Source organism: Pseudopodoces humilis, chromosome 1, assembly GCF_049639895.1.
Source record: "Pseudopodoces humilis isolate 2021_Gansu_Grassland_sample_001 chromosome 1, ASM4963989v1, whole genome shotgun sequence".
Taxonomy (NCBI): Eukaryota; Metazoa; Chordata; class Aves; order Passeriformes; family Paridae; genus Pseudopodoces; species Pseudopodoces humilis.
In genome coordinates, this window is record NC_142200.1 from 25,998,576 (window position 1) to 26,018,541 (window position 19,966).

At 36.1% G+C, this 19,966-nt stretch overlaps 1 protein-coding gene across 1 annotated transcript in view; it reads left to right on the plus strand.

The window, feature by feature from the left end:
* Positions 1-890: 890 nt before the first annotated feature.
* The window catches only part of CNGB3 (cyclic nucleotide gated channel subunit beta 3), a 59,486-nt gene continuing 40,410 nt past the window's right edge, over positions 891-19,966 (plus strand). Inside the window, exons 1-3 of the mRNA XM_014253259.2 lie at positions 891-1,027; positions 3,426-3,501; positions 12,184-12,295. Coding sequence (XP_014108734.1) covers positions 920-1,027; positions 3,426-3,501; positions 12,184-12,295 — 296 coding nt within the window. The 5' untranslated portion in view covers positions 891-919. The remainder of the gene's footprint in view (positions 1,028-3,425; positions 3,502-12,183; positions 12,296-19,966) is intronic.

Genomic DNA, 19,966 nt, shown 5'->3' on the forward strand with positions numbered 1-19,966 from the left:
CAAATTCAAAGCTCAAAGAGAAGACATGGACTAGTAATACATAAAGTGAAATTAAGGGTAGAAAGAGACAATTAATTTGTAAAGATCCTTGGTAACAGGAGCTTAATCTAAATTGCATTAAAGATGCTTGAAACTGTATTTACCTATAAATTAAACCATAACTGATTTATATAGGATGACCTTAAGCCGATAGAACTTCAATATCAGCTCCCAGTCATTAACTTTATTTTACTAATTTATAGAATTACCACTCACCTAACACTTATTCTTGTCAAAATTTTAGCTAAGCAAAAAGTTGTATTGCCTGTAAACACATTAGAAAATGAAAGGAATTTTTTTCCATGTTTCAAAATAAGAAAAATGAGACAAGGTAGAAAGTTGCTAAAACAAACACCAAGAGAAGACTTTTTTGTCATTCACTCAAAAATAAGTTCAGGACTGAAAAGAAATTAAACTTTTTGAGACATCAGGTATAGTATTTTTGGTTATTTATTAATTAAATATTTTCATTTCCTGGTTAAATTACAGATATGCTAACAGCATAAAACCTTATCTCTGAACATAAATTAAATGCTTAATATCCAATACATAAAAGATTAGACACTTCTTTATCCTAAAAAGACAAAAATCACTCTCCTCTGACATTTTGCATGAAAAGTGGAACTGTATATGATGCACCTGTCAAGACTAAAAATAACTTACAAATAACTTATTCTAAAAGATAAAAAGAAAAGAGGCTAATGATGACCAAAAAAGGTCACTGAAGTAGACCATGCAAGAAATTTCTTTAAGGCACTAATCAGACCTAAACCTGATTAACTGTCTAATTGGCTTGATTACCGATGGCAAGAAAACATGTGCTATAAACCTGTTCATGGTAAAAGACTTATTGAAGCTTCAGGGCAGCTGAAGGGGCAAGATGTTCAGAAAACTAAAATCAGTATTTTCTAGACCAAAATTAGCACCTGAGATAACAGATTGCAAGAAAGAAGGTGCCCCTCCACCACCAAAGGCATCAACAGGCCAGGTATGGTTTTACTTGTCTATTATAGATTCTCTAATACTATATTTTTGTTTGTAGTAGGTATTTATGCAAGTAAATGCCAAAGGTTAGAATTCAAAATATACTTACTGAATATGCTATCAATCTTTATTTAGAAAAATGAAATAAATGTCTTTATTCTCCTACACCCTACCATCTTTTCTTTATGGAGAAAATATAATTTTCTCCTTTTGAAAGCTGCTTTCAGCTAGGGCTAACCTGAAATAGTACAGGCTTATGAGAGGTCGTGATCAACATTGCAAATGGAGAATTAGAGATACAGGTACTGCTGCTGCTTTTCATATGATGATATATTTTTATGCATCTTGTTTCCTTCTGGCAAGAAATGTCAGTGTGTCCTTTCTGAATATTAGAATGTCATGCAGGTATATATCAGCCTGCTTCCTGATAACCACTGGAAAGACAAAGTTATTTAGTAGCTTTTTAAGGAGGTCTTTTTTTTCAGCTTGGTTTTGATAATGTAAATCCTCTTGGAAAAATAAAGTCGTATTAGTTTACAGTCTCTATTTTTATATAGTAGTTCTTCACTGTAAAAGTTAATTCATTCTTTTCTATTTAATAAATGAAATATTTTAAACTGAAGCAAAAGGATAAGTACTCCTTCTCTCATTGCCTTTGAATTTTTATTTTTTCCCAATAATTTCCCAAGAAGTGTTTGTTTTTTCCAGCTTGACATTATCAGAACTTTACAAGACAAAATGGCAATGATTTATGGTTTCAGCAAATAATTAGGGAAGTGAAAAGGGTTCTTTAGTATCAGCCTGAGCTACTAATCATTCATGCTTATTGAAACAATCAAAATTCCTCCATTATAAAGATAATTTTAAGTAAGCGGGTGTATCCATACTGCCATCCACAAAAAATGGCAAAAATATCTGTGTTCAATAATCTTTATATACTGCATTGTTCATGCTTCTTTCACAGTTCACTATTCTTGTGTCAATAAAATGCTGTTTTAAAAGAAGAAAGCTCCTGAATATCGACAGGTTAGTTCTGTGCAGGCTGATATCTCACTTGGCAAAACTCTTTAGCAAAACAGATATATTTAGATTTCACTGGGGACAAGGATTACTCTTTTGGCAAGAATAATATCGTACATCAGGGCAACATTCAGGTTGTATCACCATCAGCCTACACTCTTCAAAACACTGCTAAAATGGAGGCACAAGAATGGATTAAGGATTAAGACATTTCCTGCCTGCAGGGAGATACCATCTAAAGAGTAAAGAATAAAGAGAAATATATAATATCTGGTAACTTATTACTATACTAATTAATGCACTAATTTATGTATTTATGTATTTATGTATTAGGAGAGAGCTTGAAACAAAGAAAACATCCCTTACAACAAAACATCATGCAAGAACCTTGAGTATGCACAGACTTTGATTGGAATTTTAATATACATACAAATAAATATATATATAAAATTTATAATTCAGTACTCTATACATATGTATATTAGAACTTCCGTGCCTGGCTCTCCAAATAAAAACAGACAGGAAAACACAAATATTTTCATAGAAAAGAAACAAGCCCAAATTTATTCTCAGAAACACAAACAGAAGGATGGTCACTGACCTAGGGAAGGAAAAAATAAAAAGTGCATGAAGACCTGAAACCTCCTGATGCCAAATAATTTTTCCATATGCTGATACAATCAATCATCCTTCCCTATTAATAAGTAAGCTGCACAGCAGGAAAACTCCTATATTTTATAGGAGACTATAGGATGCTATATGGGTAGCAAATGCTCATGGGCTTGATTAGCACAATGCTGTTATGTAGGATTGTGAACGCCTAGGACTCCCCATGCACATCTCACTCCTTCCTCCAAAGGCCACCCTGTTAAAACTGAGATGAATCAAGGTACAGGCACACAAGATTTAGTTAATGGATCTAGGTCAGCAAGTGTGGGAGGAAGTTAATTTTTTGCAGTGAAAGTTGATACCACCTCAGTATTTTGTAGAGATTGAGACCTGTCGCTGTGGTAAGGCAGCTCAAAGTACACCAGGTGTGCTGGCCCAACAGAAGGTTTAGGCAGAATCATGTCTAACTCAGAGATACACAGTGGCTTGTGAGAGGCAGAGCTGAACAAGTCAGCTCTGCCAACAGGCAGCAGCAGAACTCCAAGCTAAGAAACTGGGTTTGCACCGAGGATGTGAAGATATCAGTTTTTAATTTCAATATCCATCACAAGTCCTTTGGCAAATCCATCTGGATACACGCAGAACACCCAGGAACAATGGTCAGTGTTTGGCAGCTCAATCAAATTCCTACAAAAACGTTGCAGACATCAAACCATCCTTATTATTCTCAACAATGACAATCTACGGTTTTTAACCTTGTGTATTTTTTTAAGGATGAAAATAAAACAACAAATGAACCACAGAAAGCAGAGGCCAACAATAAAGCAGAGCCTGTACCAAAGCAACAAGGTCAGTAATAAGCTATTTATGAGTTTTCAAAGACTATTGGGACACAGTATATGTATAGTCTATACGATTGTAAATAAAACTCTTGCTCTTCCTAGTGCTCTGCCAGGAGCTCTTATTTTTTATTTGTAGAAAAAACTAAGATTTCTGAATTGTCATTGACCCCAGGCGAATGATTTGGTACAAGTACAGGAACAGTATCCAACAGTAACAAAAGGCAACAACCTTTCAAGCACAGTCCCCCACCAAAATGAGCTTTCCCCCTCTGATCAGTTAGTTGAGGAAGCTCTATTTTTCCTTACTGCAATTTGACTTCTTAGAAATGTTAAAATAAAGGTATTTAGTAGCTTAAGAAGAAAAAAGCATATTTTTAATGGTTCTTTAAGTGATACTTCTCACATGTACCAGAAAAAACAAGACAGACTTGAAACTACCTGACATTCAAATATTTCACTGAACAGCCATTCCAAACCAAAAAAAAAAAACCCAAACAAACAAACACAAAGCAATGCTGCTAAAAATATTTGCAGCAAAGCAAAGACTGAGGAATCTTCAGCTTTCTGTGATTAAAATAATCTAAGCAGAGTGGAGCAAGTGGAAAAAGATTATAAGGAAACTTCCATATTCCTTACTTGTGTTTGTGCAATCATGGCAAGTGTCATAATTTCTTTCTTCATATAATGAAATTTCAAGCAAAGTCCATTTAATGCAATTATCCTGTTATATAATGTCTGTAGCATGAAATCAAGGGAAAACAAAGTCTGACATGAATTAACTGTAGTAACAATGGAAAAAAACAAATTTTATATTAGACTTTTTAGCAAAATTAAGTCACAGATGCTATCCTTTCACAGAATGGAATATCACTGTAGAAATTCTTTTTATTTCTATTAAAAACTTAATGTAATTTTACAAATCAGTATAACTCATTAAGATATATTTTGGAGTTTAAAACTACTTTTTTTCCTTTTAAAATGTAAGTGTTGGTATAGTAGCAACTACACCATTAATTACTTCAGGAAATTATAATATCACAGGCTCCATGTTTTTTGGGGGAATTAATTAATTAATTTTGGAAGGCACTTCAAGTCTCATTTTCAAACAGCTGCAAGGCACTGAGGGTATGAATGAGTTAGACAATGGCTATACAAACCAGAAAATTTACACAGGGACCACACCTAAAGAGAAGCTTAGGAATTTCACCACCCTGAATGTAAGTCTCTGTCATCTGAGCCAAATAAGGAACTTCTTTATCTCTGGACAGAAAATGGAGGTGGGTCTAAAGCGGTTCACAGGAGGGTCTAGATAAAACTTCTGCAAAATTCTGTGACCTTATGTCAGACCAAAACTCATGTGGTTATCTTCTGAAAGAAGTAAATGAGAATTTGTGTGGGTAAGCAGAGGAGAGACTAGAGAAAGCATTTTATGCTGTATGTAGAAATTTGGAGAAATTATTAAAAGCACAGCCAGGGCTCAAACAGCATTAGTTAAGGCAGATCAGCTAAATGGAGAACTTCAAATGTGTTAGAGAAAAGTCTTTCCAAGGTCTTTCATTACTTTCTCTGTTATAATCAAAATAAAATACACCAGTAAAACCCTTAATCATAGTATAAGTTTGCAGAGCCATCGTGCTAAGTACAAATCAATATTCTGAGTAGAGCTTATCTTCACCCCCCCTTCTTTTCACATGACCAAAACCAGTCATTACCTTCTCCCTTTCTCCATGTACTTCACAAAACAGCACAATGTTTCCAGCACACATGATAATCCAGCAGGAAGTACCACTGGAGCCTGTTTGATTAAAACTTGGCCACTTAGGTCAGTCAGGAACATCTGGTACTTTTGGCTTCTTTGTTGGCTACTCATTGCCCTATCTCCACCTCTTCAGTTGCCCTCTCTCTCACTAGCTTGCTTTGCATAATTAGTTCACTATGTAATTAATTCTTTGTGCTTAGTCAGTTTGTTCCATAATGGATTAATTTTTTTAATTTATTCCCTGCATTTTTTTTGTGTTCTTAACAAAGTGTGATTCACCTAATTACAGGTTCTCTGTGATATTGAATCCAATTGCTATAATTTCTTTGCATGTTTATCACCTCCCATAATTGACTGGCTGTACAAATGCTTCCCTTGTTTTACCCACTGCTATTCAATAGCTTTCTTGGTGGTTATGCTCTTTAAAAGGACACATCCAGCCTCCACCTGCTAGCTGGTGACTGCATTATCATTCTCTGGTTTATAATTTCTTTCATCCTCCTGATGGATAATTCCAGTTTGATTCTTTCCAATTACATTTTCATATTTTTTAAGTCTGTCCTCATCTTTACATTTTTCCTGCACTAGAAATTAATCTGCTTCCAATATTCTGGGTTTTGATCTTTTACTAAATCACAAAACTATTTAGTAGAGACATGTGTCACTTGAAACAAGTGTCTCAAATATGTTTTCCAGAATCACAATCACATTTTTTCAGCTTTTACTAAAGTGCATATTGACACTGCTTTTTTCTTGGTAGGACTTGAGTGAGAAAGCTAAAATAAAACCATCATAGGTATTTCTACACATGCTGCAATTGCACCTCTGGATCATAAAGCAGACAGGACCTCCCTTCTGGGAAATTACCATGTTAATCTTCAGTGATATTTAGTATCTTCAGAGCCTATATGTTTTGGAAAGTATCTCAAGTAAGCAGTGCAGCACTGCAGAGGAAGGGCTGCTCCAAAGGAATTTCAATCCTCTCCAGACCCTCTTCTGTTCAGGTACATGAGGAACAGTCACTCTTCCACTAAGATAAAAAGTAAAATCAGAAGCTGTTGATAGATGCTCCCTCTCATATATTAGCCTGCCTGTTACACCTTGCTTCTTTCATAATAAGAGTTCAAACCCATCTCTCACACTCCTGTAGAGCTGCCTAACTACCTGTGTAAAACCTAGAGAGGTGTGGGAGGAGGTTCCCTGGCCTTGCCAGCCTCTGGGCCATCATGCAGAAAGCAATGCAAAACCCTGTGGAATCCAAGAAGTCAGAATGTGACATGGAGCATGTAACTCACCTAAACATGCATCATGGAATGAACCTAGAAGTTAATCAAAACAGTAACCCTGCAGGAAGAATGAAGGACTTTTATTTCAGTATGTATTTATATAACAATTGTTAAATAATTTTAAAAGGGGGGAAAAAATCCTCCCAACAAGTATTTGACCCTATTGCAAATGAATGAGGCCACGGAGCCAAGATCTTCTCAGAGAAGAGTCTAGATCACTAGCTGTTATACAGAATACGGTTGCTCTCTCTTCCTGGAAATAGAAATAAAGCAGATGTATTTATTGAGGGTACCAAAATCCTGTGCTGTAAAACCTTGGCTAATTCTGGTTAATTAGGTACCAATTCACTCTGCATGGACTACAACTGAGTTAAACCTCTGAGAAGGGTGATTTGAATTAAATGGGAAATTTTGCAGCTAAAAACCTCTGTTTGGCCTGTTATGAATTTGACTCTTAAGCTGTTCCAAAGCAGCTTTACAAAGCCTGTCCCTTAGCACCAGGAAATCCAGACTTAAATAAGTGGTTTTTATTTCAAAAAACACAAATGAAGTATGTGATTTTATAAGCTGCAGCCCAATGAACTAAACCTGCCAATCCAAAGCAACTTTGAAATAATCTTATTCCTTGTTGCCTTATCCTTTATGTTCGTCACTGGCACTCAGAAAACAGGCAGCTATTATTCCCATAAAATGTTTTTTTTTAGAGATTACCAAGGACTTGAATATGTTTAATCAGCTTGCTTCCACTCCTGCTGATGTGAAGTCTTTTAATTCCTCTCAGATCTTCATTTTTCACATGAGTGACAGATCTAAATGCTAGGAAAATAAACTCAACTTCTTCATACAATCTTTCTTTCTTTATAGAAAATAAATAATACTTTTGTTATACACTGAAGATGCAGGTTGAGTTATGATAGACCTACTTGCTGATTGTTTTATTTCACCTCTGCTGATTTCTGGACCTTTTTTTCCCTGCACATAGCATTTGTTCAAAAAATGTTGCTTTTAAATTCACAAAGGTGTGCATTTTTTAATTTCAGAGCTGAAGTCTTTTCTGTCTTTCATCCATAGGTTTCTTGGTTTTTGCATTTTTTTCTTGAGATCTTTGTGAGCCTAAAGACATTTTTTTGGATTGCTCAAGAACATCTCTATGAGGCAAGGACAATCAGGCAAGTGGTTAACTATGTCAGAAGTATCACAGGGAGTTTCAGACTGGCTCTCTTATTCCCATTCAATTTCTCCAAATGCAAAGTCAGTTTTTACTCCAGCTATTCAAGAAAACCTGCTCTCTGTTACTTTGCAGGCAATACCAATTAAAAGACAATTTGAGACTTCTAGAATATTTTTAAATACTTAACACTTTGCAAAAAGAGGAAATGTCCCAAAAAAATCACTGATTTTAAGGGCTTAAAATTATGTTTCTAAGGCATATACATCACTTCTAGAAAGAACAAATTGCTCAAACATTAATCACTCTTCCTCCTACTAGCAGACTCTACCCATGTCTTTATAAAATGTTTCCTGTTTCAAACAATGCTGTCTACCCTCCAGTGTTTCCATGAACCATTAAAATTGCCACTGCTGTTTGTATATTGACTAAATTAATTTCATCATGTAAGCATGTTGTAGTTTAGCCCCAGCCAGCAATCAAGCCCTACACAGCCTCTTACTAACTCCCCAGCTGGCAGAACTGGGGAGAGAATTGGAAGAGTAAAAGCTATAAAACTTGTGGGTTGGGACATTTCATCAGTTTTTTAGAAAAGGCAAAATCCATGCACACAAGAACAGCAAAACAAGGAATTAATTCTCTTCCCATTGACAGGAATGTCCAGGAAAGCAGGGTTCTAATCCTGTGCAACTTGGGTAGATGGATACTGTTCACTCCAAACTTCCGTCCTACTTCTTTCCCCCAGTCCATTTACTGAGCAGTATAAAAAGTGTCATATGGCCTGGAATATCCCCCTTTGGTGAGTTTGGGTCAGCTGTGTCTTTCCCAGCCCCAGTTTCCTCTCCAGTATGGCAGTATAAACAGCAGGAAAGGCCTAAGCCCTGCTTAGCAACAATAAAAAATATCTCGATGTTATCAACCCTGCTCGGCACAAGTCCAAACATGGCCCCACTGTGAAGAAAATTAACTCTACCCCAGCTGAAACCAGCACAGAGCACAAACATCAAGCTACACAAAGTTTTCAAGCAACCAACCATGTATTCAGCAGAAGAAATATGAAGTATTCCTTTATCTTTGTCTTTTTGTCTACCATGACTAATTCTCTTCTGTGCTTCTGCCAAGTATTGGAAAACAGGTCAAGATAGTTCAGGCCAATCAGATTTGCAGGATTATTTTTTATTACTGACGGAACAAAAAGAACAACATAAATGTTCTTTAAATCAACTTTGCTTACATTAATCCTGTTAATAAACATCAGACATGAGTGGAAACATTTACAACTGTATTACATACATAGCAACTCTATAATTAGTACTACGCTATCATTGTGCAATCATACAGTAGTTTTTAAGTATCAGCGTATTTTAAAATAACATTTTTGCAAAAGTCACTAAGTTAGCAGTAGAAAGAAGTATTTGACCATATATATTTAATTAATATAAAATAGACATTATGCATGGGTGTTCTGATGGAAATACTGCTTCCACCAAAGAAAAAGAAGATAAATGTGAATCAATGTTTTATGAATCACCCTGTAAAACAATATATTGTGGATTCAAAATTAAATAAGATTATGTCAGCTGATGATTAATTTGAACTAAAATGTGCCTTTGAACAGACAAAAGAAGAAGCCCAGGAAACTCTTTATTTTTCTATTAGTAACTGCGAGCTATGACAAGTTCTACTTTTACATACATCCAACCAGGGGAAGCATAGATATGATACTGGTCAGATTGGTACTGAAGGCAGTGGAGCTGGCTGGGAATTCTAGGAAAGAAATTCTTCCCTTCCTGAAATATAGCAAAGCAAAAGCACTTTTTCTGTTCTGCACTCAGAGTGCTACTCTCCAGCTGCTGACGTTTATTCATATCTTAATATCTAAAAATTTATCTAAGAGAGGTAAACAATAGGTCCAATAAATTGCATCTTGTTCCTTGTTCCTTGGGCTCCTAGGCTCCAGATCACTGGTATGATTTCAGTGGACCTCTAAATTTAATCAGATTTATTTGGAGGGATTCCATTAAGCAGCGTTTTTCCCACAAAATAATACTTCCACAACTGTCACTTTCCCCTTCAATCTTAAATCAGTCAAACTTATCCCAAGACAGTTTTAAAATATATTATCCTATGGGAAGGCCAAGTACCTAGAATGTGTGGACACCAGTGGGCTGCATTCCTCAGCTCCCACTACTAATGCATTGGGAACTTCATCCACCTATACGCCAGTACAATGGGAATGCAAATAATTCAGAGAAACTCAAACCCTTTATTTTGTTGAGTAAGCATGGATCTGTATGTTTTGAAAATTGCATTCATTGTTGGTGCCTTGGCATGATTTTGCCTTTTTTCTCACTCATGATTTTACCGCCTTGACCAAAGTTATGCAAAGCTGTCCTGCAAGCCCACCACCTACCCAATGGATCATTATTTATTCTGGAAACCAACAGTTGTATTCTAAATTTTCCCTTAAATTACTGCCACACTGTTCTTAAGGAAATTTCTTTTGGCCTGGTTTCATAAGTTAGAAGACTACAAGCTAGATTCAAGTGAAGAGCAACGGATTTGCTTTTTTTTGAAATGTGACTATGCAGATAGACCTCTCAATTTCACACAGAAAGAGAAAACTAAAATTTGACACACAACTAGTAGTGGTGCTAGACCCTGATATCCTAATATGAACACAAATAATCCCTGCTAGAAATTTATGAATCCTCATATGTGAAAATTTGGAATATTCGTGGGATTGCAAGGTTTTCCTTCAGTCTGAATGCAGTCAGCGTTTAATGGTCAGTGTGGGTTCAGACATCAGACTGAATATTTTGAGAATATCTATCAAACTTAGAAGTTATTATCCTCTGCATTGAAATGTTTATGTGCAAGCACCATATATTTTTCACTTGGTGATTTTTGCTTCTCATACATGTCACTCCACAGTCTTATTCAGGAGCCTGTTACGCTAAACAGTGTGACTATGCTGGTATTTTGTTTCAATGAAGAATGCCCTTATAACAAAACCCTCTTCCTTGTCCCCTGATTTTCTTTTTTTTCCCCACCAAAAAGAAACCCCAAAGCCTTTAGGAACTTATAACTTGATTTCTTTAGAATAAAACCAAACCAGGAGAATAACTCCACAAGTCAAACTACTTTACTCAAGCTGCTGATTGTCACTAATTTCAGTGGATCTCAATACACCTCATTTGAAATATATCTGCCAGATTTGCCGGATATTTATGTCTGACAGATAACAATTCAATGCAATGCTTTCAGCACCATTTCACTGCTCTAATTGTTCATATCAGATTGTGTCCCATGTTAGTATAGATACAGTAGGAGTAACTACTATAACAAAGAAAAATCCCAAAACAAGGTGATTACAGAAATGTTGAGATTAGCTTTGCTGTCACTCTTCATTGAGTACCTGGCTTTTTTGATTGTGGAGTCAAGGCAGGGAGAACTGGGATACTACAAACCATGAATTCAAAAGGGAGAATAAACTGCAACAAGTGCTGGAATTTTTAACTCCTTTTAAAGGAATGGCTCTCTAAATATGGAGTTTAACTATCAGAAAAGCAATTTTACACTATCCATCTAAAATATTCAAGGTTTGATTTTCTTTGACCTGTCTCAAAATACAGCACATACAACAGGCTTCTGATTTATTTGCTGTCATGCTTTGCTGTCAAGCCTTTTCCTCTATCATATTAAGGTATTTGTGAAGGCTGAGCTTGTTCCTCCATTATGCAAAGTGTCAGACTGATGAGACCTATCAAATTATTTTTCAATGTGAAAGTTTGAAAAAAAGACATGGGACTAATTATAAGAAAGCATGGCTTAAGGCCACTTAAATGGCATGAGGTCGTGCCATTTGCTTCAAACTCTTCAGACTTCCTACTTAGATGACTTTCAAAAAGCTGCTAGTAACAGAAGTTAAGAAATATGCTAGACAAAGTACAACATACATCCTTAATAGTGTATTTCAGTCATAATTTACTCAACAATGAACAGTACTGTTCTGGCAGCTGAAGCAACATCTTAGATGCAGTACAAACACTGAAGTACAGATCATTTTATTAGCATTTCTATTCATAATAAAATTAGCTACTCTTCATATTGCTTTCTTTATTTCATGAGGCATTTCTGGACAGATGTATCTGTCCTCTACCTTTCTGGATGACTTCTTGTCCCTCATAAATACAGAATTGTCTAAATTGACCATTGTTGAACTGGCTACTGATGAATCTAGTTAAAACCTATGAGTAAACTGCATATTTGAAAATTAGTACATATCATAAACATGCTGTGAACAGATAGCACTGAAATAGATTTATGCAGATTGTTCAAAGGTCATGTCCCAGAAGCTGGTTTTTTTTGTACTTATCTACTGAAGAAATAATGTCAGACAGGCTGTGATTCCTTCAAAAGTATTATTATAATTCTTTAAAAATTAATTTTCAAAATTTAAAACCTTTTTTCTAGATACAGAATCAGCGAAAGCACCTGAGCCTTCAAAACCTGAAAACTCAACTGAACCAGCTAAGACAACTCAACAGGAAGAGCATGAGCTCAAAGATGGGAAAGAGAATGCTAAGTGAGTAAATTAAAAAAATGTGAAGGTTCTACCTGATATCCTGACTTAACATTTCTGTGTGCCATATTTCAGTTCTTTAAACGTCCCTCCTCTAAGGATCTAATGAAGTTTATTTCAATTTATATGAGCATATATATGAGGCATTCATTTATTATGTGCTTTTGATTGTTGTGTATATCATCCTAAATTGCTGGAATGAGAAAAAGAATTTGCTCAACTACAGTTATATGCTAATTTTAGCAGTGTTGCTGCTGAATTATGACTATATCTTAGCAAAAAAGAAAATCTCAGAATTCTGCCCCAAAACTAGAATGTTTGTCACATCATTCTGACTTCAAACTTTTTACCCTGTACTTTTTATTTTTTTTTAGTTATACCATTAAATCAGCATTAGCCTCAACAATAAGAAGATTAGTACTATCTCTGCCTGAGAAAAGACAAATAAATGAAGCAGTAGCATTCCTTCAGGGGAAAATCTAGGGTCAATGAACCTTTGTAAAAGCTGCAGTGACTGTTTTGTGAAAATAGAAATACATATGAAGCCTAGAAGAAAACAAACTTGGAATAGTCAATAGTAATTTCAGAAGCAGAGATTTATAGTTTCATGGAACCATAGAATTCTTTGGGTTGGAAGGGACCTTTAAAGATCATCAAGTCTAACCGCTCTGCAATGAGCAGGGACAGCTATAAGTGGATTAGGTTGCTCAAAGCCCCATCCCAGCTGAACTTGAATGTTTCCAGGGATGAGGCATCCAACACCTCTGGTAACAGGTGCCAGTGTTCCACCACTCACATTGTAAAAAATTTTTTCCTTATATTTAATCTAAATCTGCCTTCTCTAAATTTAAAACCATTAAACCTTGCCATGTCACAACCCCTGCTAAAATGTTTGCTCACATCTTTCTCACAGGGCCCTTTTAAATACTAAAAGGCTACCAATGAGGTCTTCTGAAGCCTTCTCTTCCCCAGGCTGAAGAACCTCAACTCTCTCAGCCTTTCCTCATAGGAGTGGTGCTCCAGACTTTTGATCATGCTTTTGGCTCTCCTTTGGGCCTGCAGATGACACCACCCAGCTTGGTGTCATCTGCAGATTTGCTGAATGTGCACCTGATGCCTCTGTCATGGAGGTTCCATAGTTTCTCTGGGCAATCTGGCCCACCTTTGACCACCTTTATTATGAAAATTAAATGGAATTAAATTTTCCTTTGCTTTAACTTTTTTCTTTTGCCTCTCATCCTCTTGCTCCGTACCTCTGGCACTCTTTCTAAATCCGAGTGTGTAGTTAGACTTCATTGCTGCAAGAACACACTGTGGATTTGTGTTCAATTTGTCGTCCACTAAGACCCTCAGATCCTTTTACACAAAGCTGTTACCTAGTCAGTCAGCTCCAAGTCTTTACTCTCACATGGCCTATTTCTATGCATCATGAAGTTTCTGCCTTTTGAGATCACTTTGAGTGGAGAAAAACACGTACGCTCAATACAAAACAGGGTAGAAACTCCTCCTGCTTGTCTTTGCCTTCTATTGTTTTGATTATTCTAATGAAACAAAGAAAAAGTCTTTCCCTGACATGGAGTTAATTTATAGAGATGATTACCTGTTTCCTCCCCTTTACTAAGACAAACTTTGTGCCTGGAATTAATCAAGCAAAATGCTACTGCACATGCCTCGATAAAATAATAGATGCAATTAAAAATAACTCTGACTAGAAAGAATGGAAAAGTTATAAATAACTTAGTCACTTCAATGTGAACCACTAGGTCAAAAATTAAAACTTAGATAAGAATCTCCTTTTTTTTAATCATACAATATGTTATTCAATGCTTACAGTTCCACTGGTAAATCTTGTAACCATGGTTAACATAATTGCTATGTGCTTATGAAACAAAAGGGTATGTTGCTTATTAGTAGAAACAAAATCTGTCTTTTAAAAGGAAATTAAAAATATTTACATTAAACATTGCTTTCTCAGAGGTGTTCTGACTCAGAAGTATCTATCCAGATATATCTATCCAGTCTGATTTAAGCAAAAGCTTCTAAAAATACAGTAAATATTTGGTAAATTCTACTGCTAAAACAGTTAGCCACTAAATTCTGCAATAGGGTCTGGAAGTCATGGCACTGGTGTCATTGCACTGGCATGAAGCTAAACTAACTAGATTTGTTTGACTGTCAGAGCTGAAGGGAGAATTATTTTAAAATGTACATTTGAGAGAAATTAATTAATTGCTTCTTCAGGTTCATGGCAGTCTAGACACTGCTTCTGATCAAGATTACTGCCTTATTGAGTCTATGTGTTCAAATTTGCTAACAAGAATATTTTTAGGGAAGTCAACTGCCTTTATCAGATTGAAAAGAGCTGAGAATTTGAGTCAAATAGATACATGTGATTTACAAAAGTAGCAGTAAATGAAACATGCTCAAACCACTGTCTAGCACTGAGGCCAACCAGAACAATACAAAATGCCTCCTGAAGAGTTTGGTTATTGCTAATTTCTAGTTATTTCCATACATGGGAGTTATTAGGAAAAGTGCTGGTTATATTAGTCAAAGCCATATCAAGGCCTGTTAGGACAGTCAGGATAGTCAACTAAGAGTCCCAATGTCCAGGAGTTTTCTCTTTTGTTACTGTTTAATCCATATTTGGATACTGCTCAAACAAAGATCAGTAACAAGTGCTACCCCTTGGGCAACACCAAGCTGTGTGGTGCAGCCTAGAAACTGGAGGGAATGGATGTCATCCAGAGGGACCTCGACAGGCGTGAGAGGTGGCACAAACCTCATGGAGTTCAGAAGGACCAAGTGTAATGTCCTGCACATGGGTCACCCTAACCACCAGTATCTATACAGCCTGCATGATGAACAGATTGAGAGCAAACCTGCAGAGAAGGACTTGGAGATATACTGGTGAATGAAAAATTAGCCATGGGATGGCAATGTGTGCTCAGAAGTCAAGATCCACCTGTATCCTGGGCTGCATCAAAAAAAGTGTGGCCAGCATGTCGAGGGAAGTGATTCACCCTCGTCTACTCCACCCTGCTGAGATTCTACCAGAAGTGCTGCATCCAGCTCTGGAGTCCTCAGTACAAGACATGGACCTGGTCTAGAGAAAGCCACAAAAATAATCAGAGAGGAAAGGCTGAGAGAATTGTGATTGGTCATGCAATTCTACAAGGACTAATGACTTTAAAGAGGGCAGATTGAGACTAGATATGAGGATGAAATTGTTTTGTGAAGAGAGTGGTGAGACACTGGTTTGTCAGAGAAGCTGTGAGAACTTCCCCATTGTTGGAAGATGTTCAAGGTCAGATTGGACCTGACACGGCTCTGTGCAACTTGATCTAGTGGGAAATGTGTCTGCCCAAATGGCATAGACTAAATGATCTTTAAAGGTCTCTTGGAAATCAAACAATTCTATGACTCTATGATATTGTTATGGAAATCAAGATTGGCAAAATAGTGGTAGAATTTTCTTACCTGGAATTTCAGACTTTGGCAAGCAGAGCAAGATCCTAGCAACAGACTCCATCAACAATGCAAAGTGGTGGACCAGGTTTAGTGTCCATCCAGGGAATCCAGTCAGGAGCAAAAAAGACAGGGTCAGTGACAGGGCTGGAAACAAGGCTGCAAGAGAGGTCCAGAGTCTGTCTAGGAGACAGAACTAGAGACAGAACGGGAGGTAGACACACCTAGACATAGCTCAGGCAGTGGCCAAGGCCTGACCTGAAGCAGACAACAAAGACCCATGGGCATAAAGTGTGGGTGGAAGTTCCACTGGGAGTCCCAGTGCAATTAATTTATGTAGATTATTCTCCTATGCTAATTATCTTTCAAGAGTCAAAGTTTAATCAAAAGTCACCTGATTTGTAAGAAATCATATGTATGGCCATTAACTCTGAGCAATATACTTAATGAAATAAGGTTAATGAATATATATTTTTTCACAATCATATATATCCAGAGCTCATCAACTTTCATGGAAACATTAATAGAAAAGTTTTCACCTTATCTGCTGTTACTGTGACATTTAACTTTTTAAAATGCATCTGTGCAGGCCTAGATACATAGAATAAGGAAGAGGGAAAGAAGACAATTTTACTGTTTGGAACAGCACATTTTTTCATTTCCTGTTAAAGAGCAATTTATTTTTTTGCTTGCTAAGTGAAAGACAATTTTGACAAATACTGCATTTGGGGAACTATATAAATAATAATAAATAAAGTAATATGGGAACTAAAAATTCCCATAGAAATTATTTGTCCTCAAAACAAACAAACAAACAAACAATCTGCCTTTCCCTCTCAGCACATCCTCATTTTTAAAACACTCCAGTACATGGTGATGGACATCAATAAAGAGTAGAGACACACAGCTCTGGTCTCAGCCACTTGAACACTGAAAGAAGAAACCCACAAGAATGGATGATGTACCAAGCACTGAATTATGGCTTAGTGACTGAAACATTTAATATCTGCTTCCTAATGACTTGGATAGAATTGCACACAAATTGGCTCTGTCTGCCAATATATTTTTTCTCCCCTCTATCTTTATAGATAATGTAATAGAGCAACAGGTAATTTTCATTAATAGTTCTTTGCTGAGCAATAATAACCTGTGGAAGGGTGGGCTAAGACTACCCTGTCTCTTCACAGCAAGAAATAAGGGAGCAGAAGAGCACTCAGCAACTCATTTGCACTCTAATAGAAGACAGGGAGTCTTATTAACAAGAAACTAGCACAAAGGTTCAAGGTATGAGACAAAGAAGTTGCATCAAGTCAGAAGAGACAGAGTATAGAAGAAGGTAAACAAAGCATCTGACAATATAGAACAGAGAAAATGAAGGAGCACAAAGTGCTTTTATGACCTCTCTGTGTCTTTTAAAAGCCTTTAAGCCCTGTTGAATTTGTAAGGGTATTTCATCTTCCCAGATTACCAAAGAGATTACAATGTACTATTTATACTAAGGCAGTACACTGAAACTCCAGTCAAAGATCATGAACCCCTCTGTGCAAAATACTGCATAAAATAATACTCCATATTTGAAGGCTAAATGTTCAAGACCACAGAAAGGAAAAAAATTTCAGTTTTTTTCTGGGACTTTCTGTGCTTTTAGATTTTATCTTTTAGATTTCACTGCATTCTCAATTATGTTTAGAGAAGAACAAAACATTTTATCTGATATGCCACCTTCAGAATCTACCTATTACAAATAAAATATAAAAATAAAATATAAAATATAAAATACATTAAATAAATTTAAATAAAATACTAAATTTATAAGAAAAAAATAACATTCCCACACAGAAAGCATACTTGCCTGATTCTGCTTTTTCAAATGCAGAAACACAGCTTTCAACATTTCCAAAGAAAAGTGAACTCCAGTGCTGCAAACTTCCATATGACTATGTCTGGTTCAGGCAAACTGAACTTCATGCTTGTGGTTTGCCTTTCTCATAGCCACATCCTATTACTTAATAGACTACTAGTCCTTCTATAAAGATTTTTTTTTTCCTCTTTAGTTTGGCTAATAGCAAGAAAAGAAAACAAAACAAAGATTAAGAGGCAATTTGCTATGTGGTGCATAGCCAGGTTAATAAAGAGAACTCCTGCTGGAAGCATGTTCTTAGTGAGTAATGCACTTCATTTACCTCAATAACCTCGAACAGGAAAATTACTGTGCTTATTAGTGCTTGCCAACCACTGGTTACATCAATTCACCAAGCAGATGCACCTTAGATAAGCTATGTCCTATCACAAGTACAGAATCTCAGCACATCAGTGAAACAGACCCAGTATCAACCCTCTGCAGAGTCTCTAGAAATCCTTGATTAGTGTAGGAACACCACAGATGTACAAAAATGATGCTCCTGGCAATAAACTCCAATCAAATTTAGATGAAGTAAAACAAGGCCAATGCTGGGCCTTACGAAAAATCCCAGTTTAAACACAGTCACGAGTGCATTTTATGGAGAGTTAATACATTTCCTTAGTTGTCTCCAGCTAATCACTGCAGTACTTGAAATTGTAAACAGATGAAATGCATCTAGTATATTTATTACACCTGACTGAAAAGATATTAATGTGTTAAAAAGAAAAATACTTTTCTTAGCACTTATATTCCCTTTGCTTAGGCCTTTTTTCTTTTGCAGAGCCTGTCACTTTACTTCTTGGACATCAGTTTCTGAAATTACTACATTGAGAACCTACAAATTAAATAGAAAGGTGATGGTGTGCTGTCTGTACCAAAATGGATTAAACTTGCTGTAATCTTTGCTGAATTGCATTTTCCCAGAGCCTTTAAATTCTATCCGATCTGCAGGATGCAGTTACCCTTGCTATTTAATTTCACTCACTCTGCATGGCAATCAAGTAGGTAGCCTGAAATTAAAAAGTAGAAGATTCAGAAGTTTTCCATTGAAGAATAAATGAAGCGAGGAAAGGATAGGAATGTCATTATACAGACTGAAATGCTGGGGTTTTTTACCCTTGCATTATTTGAAATCATATACTCATAATATTAATATATATTTATTGTTAACCATATCAATGGAAGAAATTGGGATTTTTGGAATATTTAACAAATTATGGATATAGTTTGTCTTAATTTTCCGCTGATTGATTTCTTTGATTAAAAGCAATTTCTGTGCATTTTGTGTAAATCTCCCATTCACTTAATAGTTTTCAAAGTAAGAAGAAACCTTTTTGTAAATGGAGAAATTAGAATTTATTCAAAATATTATCCCTGTTATTATATGTTGAGTCATTTTCAGAGAAAAAAGCAAAACAATGAGCATTGTGACAGGAACACAATGTATATTACTATGTGTAATATAAAACTTTTTATTTAAATTGCACTTGTATTTAAATCACATTTTTACCAAATATTTGTAAATATATCAGGGCCTTTCTTGACAAGTCTAAGAGGTATATAGATCTAAGACATAATGCTTATCATTTAGTAAAGGAAACTGATTATTACTTCCTGACAAGTGTAAGTATTTATGCCTATGTTTAATTTTGTCCAACATATTTTATTAAAACACCCTGTCCCCAGTTATTTACTCTTTTTCCAAATCTTAGCAATTTAGGATGAAAACATCCCATGCTGTACAGCCCAAGAGAGGAAGAGATGAAACAGTGACAGGAGAGATATGAGGGTCAGATGAGAAGTCAAACACATCTGGCAGCCCGGTTTTATTCAGAACCCTGGGTAAATGATACTCAGGAGAAGAAGAGCAGTGTCTGCAGGGAACATGCCTCCTTTGTTGCTGCTTTTGGAAAGGAGTGTGCCAGGGTCCTGCAGAAGGGGAAAGGATGGTCATAAATAGCGGGAATTGGAAGTCACCTCAGAGGAATAGGTTCTTTCTCTCTGACTTTCTTTGTGATCCTGGGAAAGGTACTTGTAATCAGTTCCTACACAGGCTGCTGCATAACAGTTTACCCTAATGAAAGTAGATTTGCAACACAGATGGTCACACCAAGGTAATTTTATATAATTAGCACAGCAAACAATGGCCCATGGCATGAAGTTTGGGAACACACGCTGAAAATTATAGAATTAACTGACATTCTTAGTAATCATACAATTATTACCCTTGCAGCAAATGCTTTCCATTTGGAAAAAAAAAAAAAAAGAAAACTGAAATGTGCAAATGGCCAAAAAAGTGAGAT